Raw genomic sequence first — 17,834 nt, forward strand, 5'->3', positions numbered from 1 at the left:
TGAATTTGAATTTGAATACTTAAACACTTGTTGAAGTTGCATATTTTTTAAAAGAAGCAATTTTTAGTTTAATTCTAGTGAAAGTAAGAACATTTCCACACACATACAATATGATGACCAAACTAAACAACTGTGTGTTCATAAGAAAACCACTTGTTAGTGAGACTCATCAGGAAAAAATGGCTTCAGTTTACCAGGCAGCATAAAGATTGGCCTTTGAAGCAATAAAAAGATCATGTGAAGAGTCGAGATTGACCCTATTCCAGAACAATGGGTGCATCAGGTTAAGAATAGAAGCACATGAAGTGATGCAACACAAGAGGTTCACTGTACAAGTCTCTGATGGCAGTGTTATGATCTGGGGTTGCTTCAGTTGCTCAGGTCAGGACTCAGCAACGTTATGGGACAATAAAATTAATGTGTTGTAGGTTGACGGTAGTGTACTGTAGGTTGGAGTTCTCAGCAACATAACCTAGGTCACTGTGTAATTTCATGTGTAAGCATAATATATAATATGTTTTAGAACATTAGACCAATAACGTTTGATGCATCTTGAAGTATTGTAAGTAATGTTCCTGGGGTATTTCAGCACTGAGCCTCGAGTATGTGGGGCAGCCTGTTTCAGTAATTACTGTCTTAAGTACATTACTGGATGGCAGCCCGTTTAGCTCGTGACTAGACTTGATGTGTGGTAAAGCTTAGTGCTGCACTTTGGTACTGTAACTGCATCAACAGATTAACACAGAAAACTTTTTAAAAGCTTTTTTTCCAGGTTTTTTTTTATCATTTTGATTAAGTAAAAGATTAACCTTTAAATTGTGACCAACCATTTGAGCAAAATACAAACGTTCCTTTGTATGTTAAATGATTTGGATGCTGAAGAATCTGTGTGCACGTCCTATGCGTTTAAATTTCTAATAACTTCTTATATAATATGAGGTTGGGGTTGATATGCAGAGATTTGTTCAGTGGGCTATTATTATCATCAGGCAGCAGCATCTCCTCTCCTCTCCTTTTCCCTCCACCCTCCCGACAGAAACGCCTCCTCTTACAGCAGCAGGGGTGCCTTCAATAACACTGTACCAAAGTGTTGTGAATTAGATTATGGAGCCTTGACACAGCACTGAAGAACACTATACTATTCTGCATACATTAGCAGTTTGTATAGATTTTTAATTACATGTTTTGTAGCATTATTGATAACAGTACACTCATTGTAGTATTATTGATAATAGATTTTAGCATAAAAAAATCCTAGTATTTTCTCTCTCACTTACTCAGTGTCTCTAATGCTTATCCTGTACAGGGTCACGGGAAGTCTGGAGGATATCCCAGGGGTCCGTGGTACTAGGTGGGGTACGCCCTGGATAGATGCCAATCTATTGCAGGGCACTCAAGCACTCTCACTCTCACTCAGACACTATGGGGAATTTGGGAACACCATTAGACACGCCTAATCAGCATGTTTTGGAATGTGGGAGGAACACGGCGTACCCGAACATGACCGCAAGTGGTAAGGGAGAACATGCAAACTACACACACATAGATCCGAGGTGAGAATCAAACCATTACAGTATTTTGCATATATATAATACTTTGAATAGATTGGCAAAAGGTTACACACAAAACACACACACACAAAAAAAATGCTTTTCTAAATCAGTAACTTTCTTTGTTTCTTACCCTCAGTGGTCCCCACTTTGTACCTTGAATATTTATGTGAAAATTTGGATATGTGTCCATTAAAAACATTTCAGTTACATTAAAGTCAACCTTAAAAGGTTCACAACATGATCAAATGTGTACCATAATTAGTAATGTGACATAAAAATGTACAGTTTATTACTATATTCTCAAAGAGAGCAATTGTAGGAGTTACAAGAGCATCATTTGGGCAGCAGAGAATCATTTGGGCAGCAGTGTCTCGGTAGTTTATGTCATGGTCATCATTCCCAAGGTTGTAGGTTTAAATGCCAGCACTGCCAAACCACCACTGCTGGGTCCTTGAGCAACGTACTTAACTGTTATCTGCTCTGGTGGAGCTGCATTATGTTTAGCACCGTGTTTATCTTTAGCATTATGTTTTTTTTTTTGTGTGTGTGTGTGTGGGGGGGGGGGTAATGATGAACAATATGCTAATTAAATCACGTATAATTACATACGTATTCATGAGATTGCCTTCCTGATCAATAAGAAGAAACTAGTATGTATCAGTCTGTCTGTCTGTCTATTCATCTATCTATATGGACAAAAGTATTTTGCCATATACTTCAATATGGAGTCCTGGGGAATTTGTGCCCATTCTTTCTGTAGAGCATATATGTTGGACGAGAAGGCCTGGCTTACAATCTCCGTTACAGTTCATCCCAAAGGTGCTTAATCAGTTTGAGGTCAAGGCTCTGTGTTAGGGCCAGTCAAGTTCTTCCACGTCGAACTTATCAAACCATGTCTTTATACTCCTTGATTTGTGCACTGGGACACAGACATGTTGGAATAGAACATGTTGCCTTCCCCAAACTGTTGCCACAAAGTTGGAAACATAGTATTTTCCAAGATGTCTCGGTATGCTGAAGCATTAAGATCGCCCTTCACTGGGGATAAGGGGCCCGATTCAAACTCCTGAATTAAAAAAATAGCAGGTTTGGCCAAATAGTTAGTCAGTCAGTCTGTCTGTCTGTCTATCTATCTATCATCCAGTCTTTTTGTATTAATTTATGTAAGATTTGTCATGTTATACAAATTGTTAAAGTAAATTAATAAAAAATAATTATTGTTTAAACATTTAGCTATTACAATAATTAGACATTATACAATCATTTACTAGGTTTCTTCGATGTAAAAACATAAGACAAATACATCTTTAAAGAGAAAACAAATCCAACTCGATTTTTTTCTAGTTTTTAGTTTTTATTTCCAGTATAGTTCAGCTCATTGTGCTTTATTAGCAAACATTTGCACGAATAACAAATTTTAAAATGATGCTACACACTGTTCTTACTTTTATGTTATTTACATTGCATGCAAGCCATTGTTTTAGTTTTAATGTGTATATTTAAAATGAAATTAACATCATTATATTCCTGGCATGTTAAACAGAGGGTTAAAAATAGTTAGAAATTAAAACATCCCTGCCAGGCTGCTGAATCAGAGCACTGCACGTCAGGAGGAAAAGCTTTACTGCACAACATGATGAAACGCACTTGAACGCTGCACGGCTTCCTCTCTGCTTCCTGCGCGGTTGCACGCGCTGCAGACTCGCGTTAAACGGAGTCTATTTCTGTCTTATTTTTCGTTTTCTGTTTAGTCTTTATGCTAATAATTATTTTCCGACCTTTATGCAAAGATCTGTAGAACCGACCTAATTCGTCGCTGTGAATTTTAAAGCGTTATTTTTGTACTCGGTCGACGCGAGACTCGGTTGAGCTCAATTGGCCTGTTTTCTCTCTCTCTCTCTCTCTAGACAATTCTTTACATTATTGATTTATTTTACGTTTTTATTTATCAGTATGGACGAGAAGGTGTTTACAAAAGAACTAGATCAGTGGATCGAGCAGCTGAACGAGTGCAAGCAGCTGTCGGAGAACCAGGTTAAATTTCTGTGCGAGAAAGTAAGTATAATTCCTCACAATCCGCATTTAACACTCGGTATTGAACGCTGCATGCTTTTGTTCTAGACCTGAAATAAACGGGTTACTATAGCTACTAGAGGGTCGAGTCTAAACATGGCGGCGGTGAGATCTATTTTTATTGGCTGTCAGTCCTGCCTACGTGGCTTCTCATTGGCTCGCGGGTCTTTTTCGGAGGACGCTGATTGGCTCTTTCTTAGTGCACTGCAGCTAGCAACCAGAGCTCTCGGGGTGTGTCCGCTCGAATGGCCCCCGTCGTCAGGCAGACGTTTAAACAAACTAGCAACGGATTAAGTCGCTTTTTAAAAGAATATTTGATAATTATTGTGCTTACCTTCTTTAGAGCAAATAATACGACATACAAATGTAGTTAGAACTGCAAACTGCTTGTCATTAAAACACACTCTTTGTTTACCGCTATGTGCAAAAGTTTACGCCCCCTTCATTTTTTTGTGAGGAAATGTGATGCTTAAAAATATCTATAAGCAATATGAAAACCCTGAAATTTAAGCTTTTATATAGTTCTGAGAACTACACATTTCTACTCCTAAAATGAAATATGTCTGTCTTTTTGGCAAGTTTCTCAGTCTCAGAAGTAATGTCCTGGGATTAGGAAAAGGGGGGAAAAGGTAGAACATTTAAAATAATAATAATGATAAAGCTATTACATGTATTAATTTATTATATCTCATTCCTGTTTACTTGAAAGATGTCTCAAAGGCTGTTTACCTTCCATTCATTAGTTTGATAATATAAAAACAAAAGTAATTAAAAAAATTAATCCTTTTTTAAGTATTTGTTTCCAAAACAAAATGAAAAAAAAGGATAACATCTTGCTTGGAAGGCAAATAAAAGATGAATGCTGAATTTTATACAGTATTTTTTTTTCAACTTTAGTGCCCTGGATAAATTTTTTTTTTTTTTTTTAAAGGCACAAGAAAAAGTTTAATAACTTATTGGTTTACAGCATTAGACTACGGTTCCGAAGGTCCCGGGTTCAAACCCCAACACCACCAAGTTGCCACTGTTATACCTTGAGCAAGTCCCTTAACCTTAACTGCTCAGATGTGTAAGAAAATGAAAAATTTAAGTTGCTCAGTCTGCTAAAGGTAACCCTAAACGCTGGCAGGCTGCCTCAGGAAGACGTTTCTCGATATCATTTTACGTAAGGTTTGGAGAGAAACCTTTTTTTTCCCCAACCCGTACTTTTTGCTGGATTCCAGTCTTGTTATCTTTCATGTCACTTTGTGTGTGCATATAGTATCACCAAGGTTTAATTTTTTTTTTAAACCGCTAAATGCGTAAAAGCAACGCACCCAAATACCCTCTGCAGTTTATTAATCTTGCCTGTTTAGGTGTAGCACCTAAGAAGGTTGCATGTTTTGCTTCCATAGGCTAAATGTCCCCAAAAAAATTACCATGTACCATTTAAAATTTTTTGTAATTTATCTAGCACTACAAGTGAAAATGTCTGGGTCATGCCACTTGTGTCCCAAAGAAAAAACAAAAATGGAAAGTGCGCTTTCATTATCCATTATTCTATTTTTAATTTGAAGACACAATTGTTTTTGATTGACTGTTATCTATGTATTCATTGGTTCTTGGGAACAAAAATTGTAAAAAAAAAAAAAAAGATTAGCTGGCTAGAGCAGACATCCTTAGGTCATCTGATTTACATTTATCGATTGTTAATGCATCACCTTCCAAGTTTAGGGAATTTTTCCAGTGGTATACATTGTTTAAATACCCAGTGTAGTCAGGGTTTAATTTCGCTATTTATAACTGTACAAAGTGCGCTTTAAATACACAGCATGACCAAAAAACACTCACCATTTTAAAAGGGTCAAATTATTGGCCGGCTTCAAGTACTGAAATCAATTAAGGAGATTTTGAGGAGATTACTGGAAGTGAGTAAAGAATACTTTAGTGCATTCTTAAAGCCTGGACGCACAGTGCTGAGCCATCACCTTTGTGGAAGAAAAAAATCATGAATTTAGATCATTTAAGTTCATGTGGTCTGATGAGTCTGGAGTGATGGGGGCAGTGTTATGATCTGGTTTAAACAACCTAATGCAAACGCTGTTTAATCGCTCACGTCCAGACGTCCTCCTCAATTCACTAATTAAATGATAACATTGAAACTTTTACTGTTTTATTCGTCTGGTTTTTAGGCTAAGGAGATTTTATCAAAGGAGTCCAATGTTCAGGAAGTGCGTTGTCCGGTCACTGTGTGCGGAGACGTCCATGGGCAATTCCACGACCTCATGGAGCTCTTTAAGATTGGCGGGAAATCACCGGACACCAACTATCTCTTCATGGGCGACTACGTGGACAGAGGCTATTACTCTGTAGAGACCGTCACACTTCTAGTGTGTTTGAAGGTAAAGGCTTGATCATTACTCCAGCCTCTCAGATCACAGAGACGAGTGATACGAGTAAAATTATTTTTTGGGTAATTCCTCAGGTCCGATACAGAGAGCGAATCACCATCCTTCGAGGGAACCACGAGAGCAGGCAGATCACACAGGTTTACGGTTTCTACGACGAGTGTCTGAGGAAATACGGAAACGCCAACGTTTGGAAATACTTCACCGATCTTTTTGACTACCTACCGCTCACCGCCCTGGTGGACACACAGGTAACGAACCGAGGTTTAAATCTCGACTCCCCTGCAAAACACGAGTGATGACATCAAAGTGCTGGAGTTTGAGGAATATTTCCATCAATCCTGTAACGAGTAGCAGTGCTGTCACGTGACAAGAAAGTGCGAGAGCGTAAATAAACGGGTGTGAGACGGTAAAGGAGTGAAATAATGCGCTAAAATATGAGGTGTGGTGAAATATCTGACAGCTACTGAATGATAGTGGATTTTTTTTCTCGCTGCATAATTAATCGTAATCCAACTACAATTTTGACAAGATAATTAGGATTAAATGATGATTGTGGTTCATTCCCTTTGCGCAGTCATGTTCTCGTTTTGTCTTAGAAATCCATCAGTGAGTGTGCTTTTATACCACTCACTCTCACTCAGGCTGTCGTATTTATCGGCAGACAAAAAAAGATTTATACACAAAAAGTCAGACAAAACATGTATACACACTTTAGAAAAAGAAAAATAGTTTGATGTATATTATATTTATTTAATAGAATAATATTAGTATTATTATGTATAGCAATAAATTTAATATTAACATAAGTTTTTCTTTTTCTGAAGTGGGTACAGTTTTTTCTTGGTGACTTCATATTTAAGTGGTTCAGGATTGTGCAATATAAAGTGACGTATCCTTTTTTTTCAGCACAACCTAGTCAGTATGATAAACAGAATTTTTTACATTTTACAGACTCTATAAATGTGATTGAGCAAAAAAAATAAAAACAATGGGTCACATAGGCAAAAATAAGATTATGCGTTTTTATGATAGTTTTTACTTATTTCTGTGACATAATAATAATAATGATGCACATTTTGTACGCTACCAGTTGATGGCATCGTTCTCCTGATCAGATTTTTAAAAAGTGTTCGCAAATATACTTGGCCGAACACTGCACTGTCAGAAACACCAGGTTGTTTTATTGAAAAGTTAAATAAATGCACAGCGTTTCCAAAGTCATTGAGTTTAATAGTCGTGATCTCAGTATTAACCAAAAAACAATCGTGATTATGATTTTTGCTGCAATCGAGCAGACCTACAAGAAGGTGTGTTTCTCTCACCCCCAAGAATGCAAACATCAGAAGTGACCAGAGGTGACAGGTTTTTAATTTTATTGTAGTTTGATTAGAGTTAGTCAGTAAGTCAGGTCTGCACTTGCATCTGACAGGATGAGTGAGAGACGCGCTGAAGCTGTGCGCAACTTGGTCTTTGCTGTTCATCATGCATGCTCTGAGATGAATCAATGACCGTCAGATTGATGTGAACATTAAAGACTGCACCCTGCTGTACTGAGTAATTTGTCAGTACACTACTGGGCTTATTAATATTTACTGTTAAGAAATTAATTTGTTTTACAAGATCTTGACCTTAAAATTAAAGACGAGTTCTTTTTTGTGTTTAAGGATTACTCTCTGACTCTGACTGTTTTTTTTTTTTTGTTTTTTTTCATGTAGATTTTCTGTCTCCATGGAGGACTGTCTCCATCCATCGATACTCTGGATCATATTCGAGCTCTGGACCGCATCCAGGAAGTCCCACATGAGGTCTGATGCTATCACTAAGCCTCCTTTGGAGATTTCCTAAAGCAATTTCCCTTTTTTTCTTTTTGTGGTTTACAGGTAGTCCTCGACTTACGAACATTGTCATTATGAATTTCCGCAGATAAGAATGTTTCTGTTTTCGTTTCAATTCCGGTGTTTGTCAAAGTAGCTCCATGTTTTGTACAAAAAATAGACACTGCAGTGCACCAGATACCAATATGTACAATTATATAATATGTTTTCATTTAAGTGTAAGTGAATGTATAAAATGTCTAAATGGAGTTCACATTTCCATACAGTGAAAAACTCTGAGACAAAATGGCGTCCCCTCGCGATTTAAAGGCACAGAGACAACAGTGTTGGATTAAGTACTCCTTTTTTTGTTTTTGGCTACATGATGGCAGTGAGGGGAAAGAGGACATATTTAATCAAGTGGATTGGTATGCTTTACATTGTATCTTTGTGTCAAAGGCGTATAAGACTCACTTTGTCAGACTAAAGAACAAATCGGACTTACGAACGGGCTCCCGGAACGGAACTTGTTTGTAAGTCGGGGACTACCTTACGGGTATGGGGACTGTATTCCTGTTACACACGTTAAAGGTACATGGTGTTAAAAATGCAACTGTTTTAAAATTAATGTGAATGTCTTGTTTTAGAGTATTGAAATGAAAAGTTTCTTCACAGAGTATTCGGGCATTGTCAGGATCATGCTAACTTATAAAACTAAAAAATATATTATTACCAGTTACTACAACAGAAGAAATGTCTAACTGTAAAGAAGATCTTTGTCCTTCAGGGGAGAATTAGAAAACCCTGAAAACAAGTATTTTGGAGAATGGAGAGAGAGAGAGAGAGAGAGAGAGAGAATAAGGAAGAAAGTATTTGATAAAAGAGGAATTAAACTGGCAGGAAGTTGAGGAAGGTCTAAACCAGAAGGTGGTGGTAATGCAGCGTACTGAATGCCCACCGGGATAAAACAAGAATGGACGAAAGAATTTCCAGTTAGAAATGCTTTCTAGATTTCTAAAAACGTAACAGTTAAAACTTATAGTGAATATATCCCTTACAAATAATCCAAGAATCATTTAATTTCTAAAAATCCATTTTTTAAGACACTAATAATGTGGTTTAACTCCACGTCTATCTTTTGAGACGTGCTCTAACATTTAAACAAAGTGTAGTTTAGCTTTTTAGATAAAGTATGACATAGCCTAGTTAGTAGACATCACAAACCTGACATTTTTGCATTAGTTCCAAGTGTCGTTATAGCAACAAGATCTGTGTGCAATTTTAGGATATCATGCATTAACATTAGCATTAGAATTAACGGACGATAAGGTCAGGTCGTCAAAGTTAAAATTCTTGTTTGTTAATGTTCGACGCCCTCCGTGGCTGTGTGATTGACAGGGCCCCATGTGTGACCTGTTGTGGTCGGACCCAGACGATCGCGGCGGTTGGGGGATTTCGCCCAGAGGAGCAGGCTACACTTTCGGTCAGGACATCTCAGAAACCTTCAACCACGCCAACTCCCTGACCCTGGTGTCCAGAGCTCACCAGTTAGTCATGGAGGTAAATGCAGAGGAGAACCATGATCGCAGGATAACAAGTCCAGACTGTGAGACTTACCACTAGGAGCTTAACTTTCAGCAGAACAGCATGTGGAGTGTTAACCCAGTTGGCACACACTTAATGTTCTGCTTGATTGAGAACACACACTTCTATATTTTTCCAGATTATATCTAGTTGTTTACTAAAGTGGCTACACATGCAAAAAAAAAGTAGGTCATGACGATTAATCACATGAGAAAACCTACATAAAGAGATCATGATCTGCTTAGCACATGGTCAGAGAGTGTGGTAATATTGATACACAATGTGTTGGGTGAAAAAAAAAGTTTGTGCACCCCTGACCATCACACTCGTACATGGTTTCTTTCCCCAACTGCTGCTCCAAAGCTGTGTAGAACGTACACTACTGTTCAAAAGTTTTAGAACACTTGCAAATTTCTTTGTTTTTGTTTAGTGATTTATTTACTACATTCTACAACAATACTGAAGATTTCAAAACTATAAAATAACACATATGGGATTAAGTAATTACATAACAACAAGAAAAACAACAGTTAGTTGTTATTTTAAGACACAGAGGTCAGCCTTTCTGTAATAGTTCTTGCAAGAATTGTATTGTCAAGTGCATTTGCAAAATCCGTCAAGCTCTCATGAAGGCCATCCCAGGAGGGCGAGACCAAAACCTACCTCTGCCGCAGACGAGAAGTTCATTTAGAGTTATCAGCCTGAAAAATGACCAATTAACAGCACCTCAGATTAGAGGCGTTATAAAGTCTTTACAGAGCAGAAGTAGCAGAAACATCTCACCATTAACTGTTCAAATGCATTTTTTGAATGCCTCCAGCACTCCTTTACAATGTAGAAAGAAATAAAAATCAGGAACCATCATGGAGTTAGAAAGTGTTCTTAAACTTTTGAACGGTAGTGTATTTATACACTCTAGCAATACAATTTATCTTTATTAGACCTTAACTGTGTTCCAAGATGACAATGCGCCTGTGCACAAAGCACGCACCATGATGGTAGAAGAACTCTCCTGGACCATCACCTTTGGGATGAACTGGATCTCTAGATCAGCACCTGAGCTCACCAATGCTAACTCTTGTAGCTGAATGAACTATCCAGGTTATAAAATCTTTAAAAGCGTTCCCAGAAGAGCTGCGCCTATTATAACAGGAAATTGTGACTAAATCTGAAATAGTTTAAATCTGTGATGGTCAGGTGTCCACATACTTTTGGCTGTATAGTGTATGAACAAGAATAGTCACTCAAGAATGGCTGAAAGGAATGAAAGTGAGGCAAATGTGCATATTTATTAAAATGTTTTTTAGATTTTTGTTTTTTAGAACTTTCAAATCTCTTTTTGCAGGGATACAACTGGTGTCACGAGCGGAATGTCGTCACAATCTTCAGTGCTCCGAATTATTGTTACCGCTGCGGCAATCAGGCGGCCATCATGGAGCTCGATGACACGCTCAAATATTCATTGTAAGTGTGAACAAAATTATTGTTTATAACCCTCCGCTTTAACAAACGTACATTTACGTGACAAATAATTTATTCTTAATTTTAATATACATACAATTATTATTTTTAGTAGCATTACTGATGTTCCTCGTTTTCGTGGAAGTTGGAAAATGCTTTTATTACAGTACACCCAATCTAGAGGACATGGTACAAAACAATAAATATAATTTGTACGTTTCCTCACATTTTTCTAAATTATTTGCGCTTTTTTCTTTTTTTATTCTGCAAAGTATACCACAGAAAACCGAAACTTGCATTGTCTGCGCAGTGTTTACTCTTGTTTTGCAAGAATACCTTGTTCACGTCATCCCTTTTTTTGGTGAATTACTGCCACCTGCTGGAATGGAATGTAGAGCCGAGGATTAAATGGAATGAAAGAAAAAAGATTATGGCTTTTTACAAGACATGACAATTAAACAATAAAACGCATTTTAAGGATTATTAGATACCTATATTAGTTTTTAATACTTTTAAAACTGTGAGGAATATAGCTGCTTGAGACAAACCTGACAGTAAACATTAATGTGGAGACATTAAATGGAATTAAAAAGTTGCATTGGCTAAGAATTTAATCAAATTCAATCTGTCGATGATCAATCTTACTATGATACCCAACTGTGTTGTATATTCACTAAACTAAATTCAATATATTTTTTTAATTGTATTAGGCATTTTCATAAAGGGGCTTATGAGAAAATTTGTTTCCAAAATGTGTTTAGTTTAAAAAAGTGTTTAGTTTAAGTTAACTTTAAATTAAAAAGAGGGAAATCCTGAGTGAAGGCTGCCAGCTCTAAACACGTTACGTTTGCTTTTGCCTCAGTTTGCAGTTCGACCCGGCGCCAAGAAGAGGAGAGCCTCACGTCACCCGCAGGACCCCCGACTACTTCCTGTAACGTCTCGTTGCCTGACGAAGTGTTCCTCAGCATTATCCTGATCGCAGACTGAACTGTCATCATCACCACCATCGCATCTCTCAACACATAAATTTGTCCATGGACCAAAATGTGTGCCATCAGCATAATATAGGAAAGGAGAAAAAAACAAAAAAACACAACATGCATCATGCATCCTGAACTTCTCGTCATTTTACATCTACAGCGATTGAATAAAGCTTTGGTTTTCCTTGATATGAGAGAATTTCATCCAGATTAAATATCCCACCAGTGTTCTTTTGAAACGTGTTTTATTTTTTAGATCATGATGTTAGGAGCTTTTGGCTGGACGTTGTGGTGAATTAAACAAAAACCTATGCCATGCTTAGTACCATGCCGATTCATTCTTAGACTTTCGGATGAAAGTTAATAATTTGTTTAAATATATATGAAGTTTAAAAATGCACTTTTTTTGTGGTACAATCTTTCAGTGTTATCGAATTGTAGATTATTTCCAGGCAGATTTGTTTTTGTAACTGCATTGTTCCCACTACCACCTTTGTAAAATCTTTGTTTTGTTTTTGTTAGGTTTTTTTTCCGTTAATGGAAACGGCGAGCTGTATCGCTTTTCACTATAGTAGTATAAAAAAAAATGTACACAGTGTTTTTAACGCCTCAGATCTGAGATAAAGTTGTTTTTTTCTGCCTGATGTCTGTGAGAAGTGTGTGACTGAGTGAGCATGTGTTAAAAAGTTTCCATAATAGTTTAACACACACACGCAAACAATCTATATTCACAGTTTTCTTTCCACTCTGGCTGACTGTTCACATCTTCCAAAGAGGTTTGCTTCTTCAGTTTTGTACCAGAGCTGAATTAATAGACTTCTCACCAACAAAAATCAATAAATGTCTAAATATTTCGGAACATTTCATTCACATTTACAGGGAATTCTTTCATATTGGTAATGACATAATGGCATTGCAGCCCTGATCACAATCCATTCTCAATATCAGGGTAGTAAAGGCTTTGTTATCATTAAGGGAATCCATCGATCAGTCCCTGGTTTGTACTCGTGCACATAAAGTTTAGGAGAAGCACGTCTTTTATGTTACATTAGTGCTTATTATGAGAGTACAGCATCACTAAAGGTTACAGCATTATTTTTAGATTTCTCAAGGCTAGACAGCTGTTAAGTCCCAATCCCTTGAGTCCTTCTCGCATTGTGTGTGAAAATGCTCTCACTTTCACTATCAAAGGTCTACTGTTGTCTTTATGACTTCATTTCACTAAGTGATCCCTTGTCACGCTTATTCAGGATCATTTAGATGATGGTACGCCACTATCCTTCCAGGTTTTAATAATGTGTTTTAAATTTCTTAACCCAAGCCCACTTTTAGGCCCTCTGGCAAAATAAAAAGGTGTCTGCCAAATGGATGTCCACTTGCATAAATGCTTGTCATCAGTCTAGGTTGGTGAAGGTGGTACAACCGTGTGGGAGATTATTTTCTTGGCATGCTTTTAACATCACTTAAATCACAATTCTTTCTCATTCTGATGCTAAGTTTGATCATTCTGAAGCATTGAGTCGCTGCCATGCATTTTTTCCAATTTTTTCGTGTTAGAAGTTGAACAGGTATACCTAAAGAAATGGCCAGTAAGTGCTTATGGAAACAAAAACTCAAACAGTACACAAAGTACACTACTTAAATGTATATAACCTGTGTATGTAATTTTATTTATTTACAAGCTGGACACCATTGTTCCTACAGAGATTATTATTAGACTATAATAATTAAGTCGGGCCAGGGGTAGCTCAGTGGTTAAGGCATTAGACTACAGTTTGGAAGATCCCAGGTTCAAACCCCACAACCACCAAGTTGCCACTGTTGGGCCCTTGAGCAAGGCCCTTAACTGCTCAGTTGTGTAATGAGATTGCTCTGGATAAGAGCGTCTGCCAAATGCCTAAGTATAAATGTCTTTTTATTACTAACTATTAGGTATATATGAAGATTACTTGCAAATTAGGTCATCTTTAGATCATTGGAGGGCACAAACACACACACACACACACTAATGGGCAACTTGGAAACTATCCTACACTGCATGTCTTTGGACTGTGGAAGGAAACCTACCAAGCAGGAACAACATGCAAACTCCATACACAGGTCTGAAGTTAGGATTCTGACTCTCAACACTTGGTGTGAGACCAGTTAATCACTACACGACCATGCTACCAATGAGTTACAATCACCTAAATTAAATAGGCTCCACCCCTTTAGAACTGATTGGCCAGTGTCTGATAATTTAATAGTAAATCTTAAGTTTTTTTTTTTTAAAGCAAAAAACAAGCACACTATCAACATGGCAAAAATGTGACCTAAATCACTGGCCAAATTTTTCTATTAAGTTATCCATCAAGTCCACATAATTATAGAAAAATTGGATGAATTAATAACTAAAGCGCAGTTAACAGATCAGGACAATAAGCAGTGTGTTGCTTTATAAGACACTACAATATTAAACAAAAACAAAAACAGACAACTAGGAAAAAAGAAAACCACATTCCTAATGGTGTGGCTCCTCACATTTTAGCATGGCTGGCTCCTCAATGATAATGTCACAATAATAATAATAAAAAAAAAACCTCCCACAATCAGATTATTCACCATTTATTAATGTGAAATTGCAAATATGTTAAACAATTCTAAACATTATAAAAAAAAATAAAAAAAACGGTAACTCATTCATTCATCAGAGTTTGGCAACCACGTCACTCTTTATTCACAACATGCTGTCATACAAGACGGGGTAAAGATGAAGTAAGGGTCATCATACTCTCTCCAGAGCCTCCAGCATGATAATACTGTTCCCTCTGATGACCTGTAGGAAAAAGGAAAAAAAAAGTTCGAGAAAACGCTACACAATTTACTTTCAAGAGAAAATTTGAAAATAATGTAAGAGATTTACTTCTGCTCTTATTAGAAATTTTTAAATGTGAGATTTACTTTATTTTTAAATTTCAAATAAAAGCTGATGTGTGGGATTTTATGTTTTATTTGAAAATGTGTGAGAGATCAACTTTAGTATTTACTTGAATTATAGATTTATTGATAGCCTATCCCAGGACACTGGATGGGGTGCCAATCAATCTCAGTGCACACAGACACACACTGCAGAGCAATAGGGGAACGCCAATTAGCCTAATCTGCATGTCTTTGGACTGTGGGAGGAAACCCACCAAATCATGGGGAGAACATCGAACCCTGACCCTGGGGGTGCAAATCGACAGTGCTAACAACTACGCCACCGTGCCGCTTAGGAGGAGTCGATATCACTTATGTACAAGATTTTGCATCTTAGCTCTCGTACTCACGGCACGGCCTTTCTATCCCTACATGTTTTTATGTACACCAGGTGTTCTGCCAAATTATGCTATTGTGTGAAAAAATGCTAGAATAAATTGATAGATTTACAATAATGTACTGACAAATTCTAATGATGTGGATGTACTATAACAGAAAGTGGAGGATATTTTGATGTTGTATTATATCATTGAAAGATTTAGGGCTAGCATATACTGATGGACAAATACCCCCAATCAAATGATCATGAACCTAAAAGATTTGTGTTTTAAAGTAGAAAAACCGGTATTAAATCATGTAAAATATTCCTCAGCACATCATCATAAACTGAAGTACAACAAGTGTGTTATACTTTTTGCTGCTTTAACATTTACACTACATTCAGCGTCACACTTGTGTTGAATTTAAAGACTTGCTTAAGAATGATGTTTTCCTAAGCAAAGGAAAATTATTATTAGGAGATGATTATTAATGTGTATCATATAATTCATAAAGTTTAATAAGATTAGTATTAAAAAAACTTTACGTCTCTTTAATGCATTTTATTTTTGTGGGATAACTCATGTTATATACACATTTTAATCCTTGTTTAAACAATTAATCTTTACAGGGATCATACGTTTATTGTCAGTTTTTAAAGACAAATAAGACTTTAAGACATGTTTAGTTAATATGCATAATTGTGCATTATTGTCTCTGAGATTACAGCATGGAAATACAGCACAGTTTCTGTACAGATGTCCTGAGTGACATCATATAACAATGGATTAAACCAGTGAAATTGCTTGTTTAAGGATAGCTGTCTTACACAAATAATTTGTGTAATATTTGTTTAATATAAATCCCCAATTATGGAGTTGACAGTAGATACTCATACAGTTAAATAAGAGAGAAAGAGAGCACATCACTCACCACCATGCCTATAGTGTTCTGCTGTCCACCAGCTGACATTTCAACGCAGTCATCCACCACAAGGTTCATAAACGGATCAAATCCTCGCAGGACTCCTTGGACATGGCGACCCCCATTAAGCTTCACTAAAGAGTTTCAAAAATAATGCTGTATTGAAACACATACAATATATCCCTTGACGCTGTGGATAAACAATTTGAAAAGAATCTGACTGATGTGGCTAAAAGATTATAATGAGAACCTGTAACCGGTAAATAATTGATCATCGGTTTGAGTAAACCAATAAATGCTTGATTAACAAGTTTACCTGAACAGTACAATGCTTCTTGCACTCATTGCGTTTCTCAAAAGATTAATCTCACCACCTTTCACCATTACGACACCCAGAGTACATAACCCATACGTTCATCTAATATTACTTAAGCACTGATTACTGAACATATTAACGCTACAAGCCCCACACACCTGTCAAAGCAGAAGTACGTTGTCACTGTGGGCTGACTAGTATGTACCAATGGTGGGTCACTTTTGTTATTTTTCCAAAACCAATGTAAACTTGAGGTGGGGTGGGGGAATTCAATTCAGTAATAAAATCACTATTCTTTTGTGTGCTGATTCAAGTATCATCAAACTTACTCCAAAATCGATTTTGTGTTTTATATAGTTAACATAATGCAATGATTTATTACATTTAGAATAGAGATGAATGAATCTCCCATGAATCAAAGCTGAAAGTTGAGACTTCTGTCACATCCTGACTGTTTAATTTTTAGTCAGATTTTCCTCAAAATTACATTATATGACAAATAATTAATAAATAAGAAGCCAAAGTGCTTTTCCAGGATGGAGAAATACATTACAGGACTGGAGGACCAGGTGTGTGAAAGTGTTGAAATGACAGAATGGTGGATCTTTATATCCAATCTCACAGACAGATTGTATAGTACTGGTTTATAGCACTGCATGGGAGAAAATGCTTTGGTGGATGTGATGCTACTGGTTTAATAAAACTCCAAATGCAGTTTATAATGTGAATTAAGTAAACAATATTAGTATAAAAAATACATAAAGAGATACTCACGTGAGAGTTTCTTATCCATGAACCTGTAAAAAAAAAAAAAGAAGAGAGACGAAGAGTTAACTCAAACTCTTTTAAACACTTTAACCTTTTCTTTATTTTCTCAGACGGTTAATTAAAATTATATCAATCTCATATGTTCTGGTTCTGTTCACCCGCCGGTGAAATTAGCAATGTTAGCTAACTAAAACTAGCTACAATCTCATTACTAACGCCAGCTAATGATTAAAACCGCTTCGTGTTCTCCACACACACTCACTTCTTCAGCTCCGGTGGATGCGCTTTGCTCATTTTTGTCTGTTTTGTCTGTTTTCAGCCTCCAGCGAAGATAGAAAACGATCGTAACGAGCGCGTTCCGCAAAAGACAACAAAAGGGAAACACGCGGGTTAATCCGGAAGTAAAGCGCTTCGCGGCAAATACTTGCGGAGTATCATATTAGCAGCGCCACCTGCCGGGGTGGAGGATCATCATTGCAAGCCATAAAAGTTTTTTTTTTTATTATTGTTAGAGAGCACAAATATACTGTAAACTACAGTATTAGGAAATATACTGTAAACTATTAGGAAATATACTGTAAACTATTATAAAAATATGCTGTAGCCTATTAAACAATATACTGTAGACTATTATACAAATATAACAGATACTATTATCTATATAAATAACAAAAACGTATTGTCTGTACATTGGT

The 17,834-nt window shown here is 36.7% G+C and overlaps 2 protein-coding genes across 2 annotated transcripts; one reads left to right on the forward strand and one right to left on the reverse strand.

Moving 5' to 3' along the window:
- Positions 1 to 3,197: 3,197 nt before the first annotated feature.
- ppp2caa (protein phosphatase 2 catalytic subunit alpha a) lies at positions 3,198 to 11,971 on the forward strand. Its single transcript, XM_053476394.1, has 7 exons — positions 3,198 to 3,608; positions 5,798 to 6,007; positions 6,091 to 6,264; positions 7,732 to 7,821; positions 9,229 to 9,390; positions 10,760 to 10,878; positions 11,738 to 11,971. The coding sequence occupies exons 1-7, from the start codon at positions 3,507 to 3,509 to the stop codon at positions 11,808 to 11,810; spliced, it is 930 nt and encodes a 309-aa protein (XP_053332369.1). The 5' UTR covers positions 3,198 to 3,506; the 3' UTR covers positions 11,811 to 11,971.
- Positions 11,972 to 14,499: 2,528 nt separating this feature from the next.
- snrpg (small nuclear ribonucleoprotein polypeptide G) lies at positions 14,500 to 17,553 on the reverse strand. The gene is made up of 4 exons (XM_053484531.1): positions 17,402 to 17,553; positions 17,146 to 17,168; positions 16,065 to 16,189; positions 14,500 to 14,670 (listed from the first exon to the last, which is right to left on the reverse strand). Exons 1-4 carry the CDS (start codon positions 17,431 to 17,433, stop codon positions 14,620 to 14,622), a joined length of 231 nt encoding a protein of 76 aa, XP_053340506.1. The 5' UTR covers positions 17,434 to 17,553; the 3' UTR covers positions 14,500 to 14,619.
- Positions 17,554 to 17,834: the final 281 nt, after the last annotated feature.

The sequence above is a fragment of the Clarias gariepinus genome, chromosome 2 (assembly GCF_024256425.1).
Source record: "Clarias gariepinus isolate MV-2021 ecotype Netherlands chromosome 2, CGAR_prim_01v2, whole genome shotgun sequence".
NCBI classification, from domain to species: Eukaryota; Metazoa; Chordata; class Actinopteri; order Siluriformes; family Clariidae; genus Clarias; species Clarias gariepinus.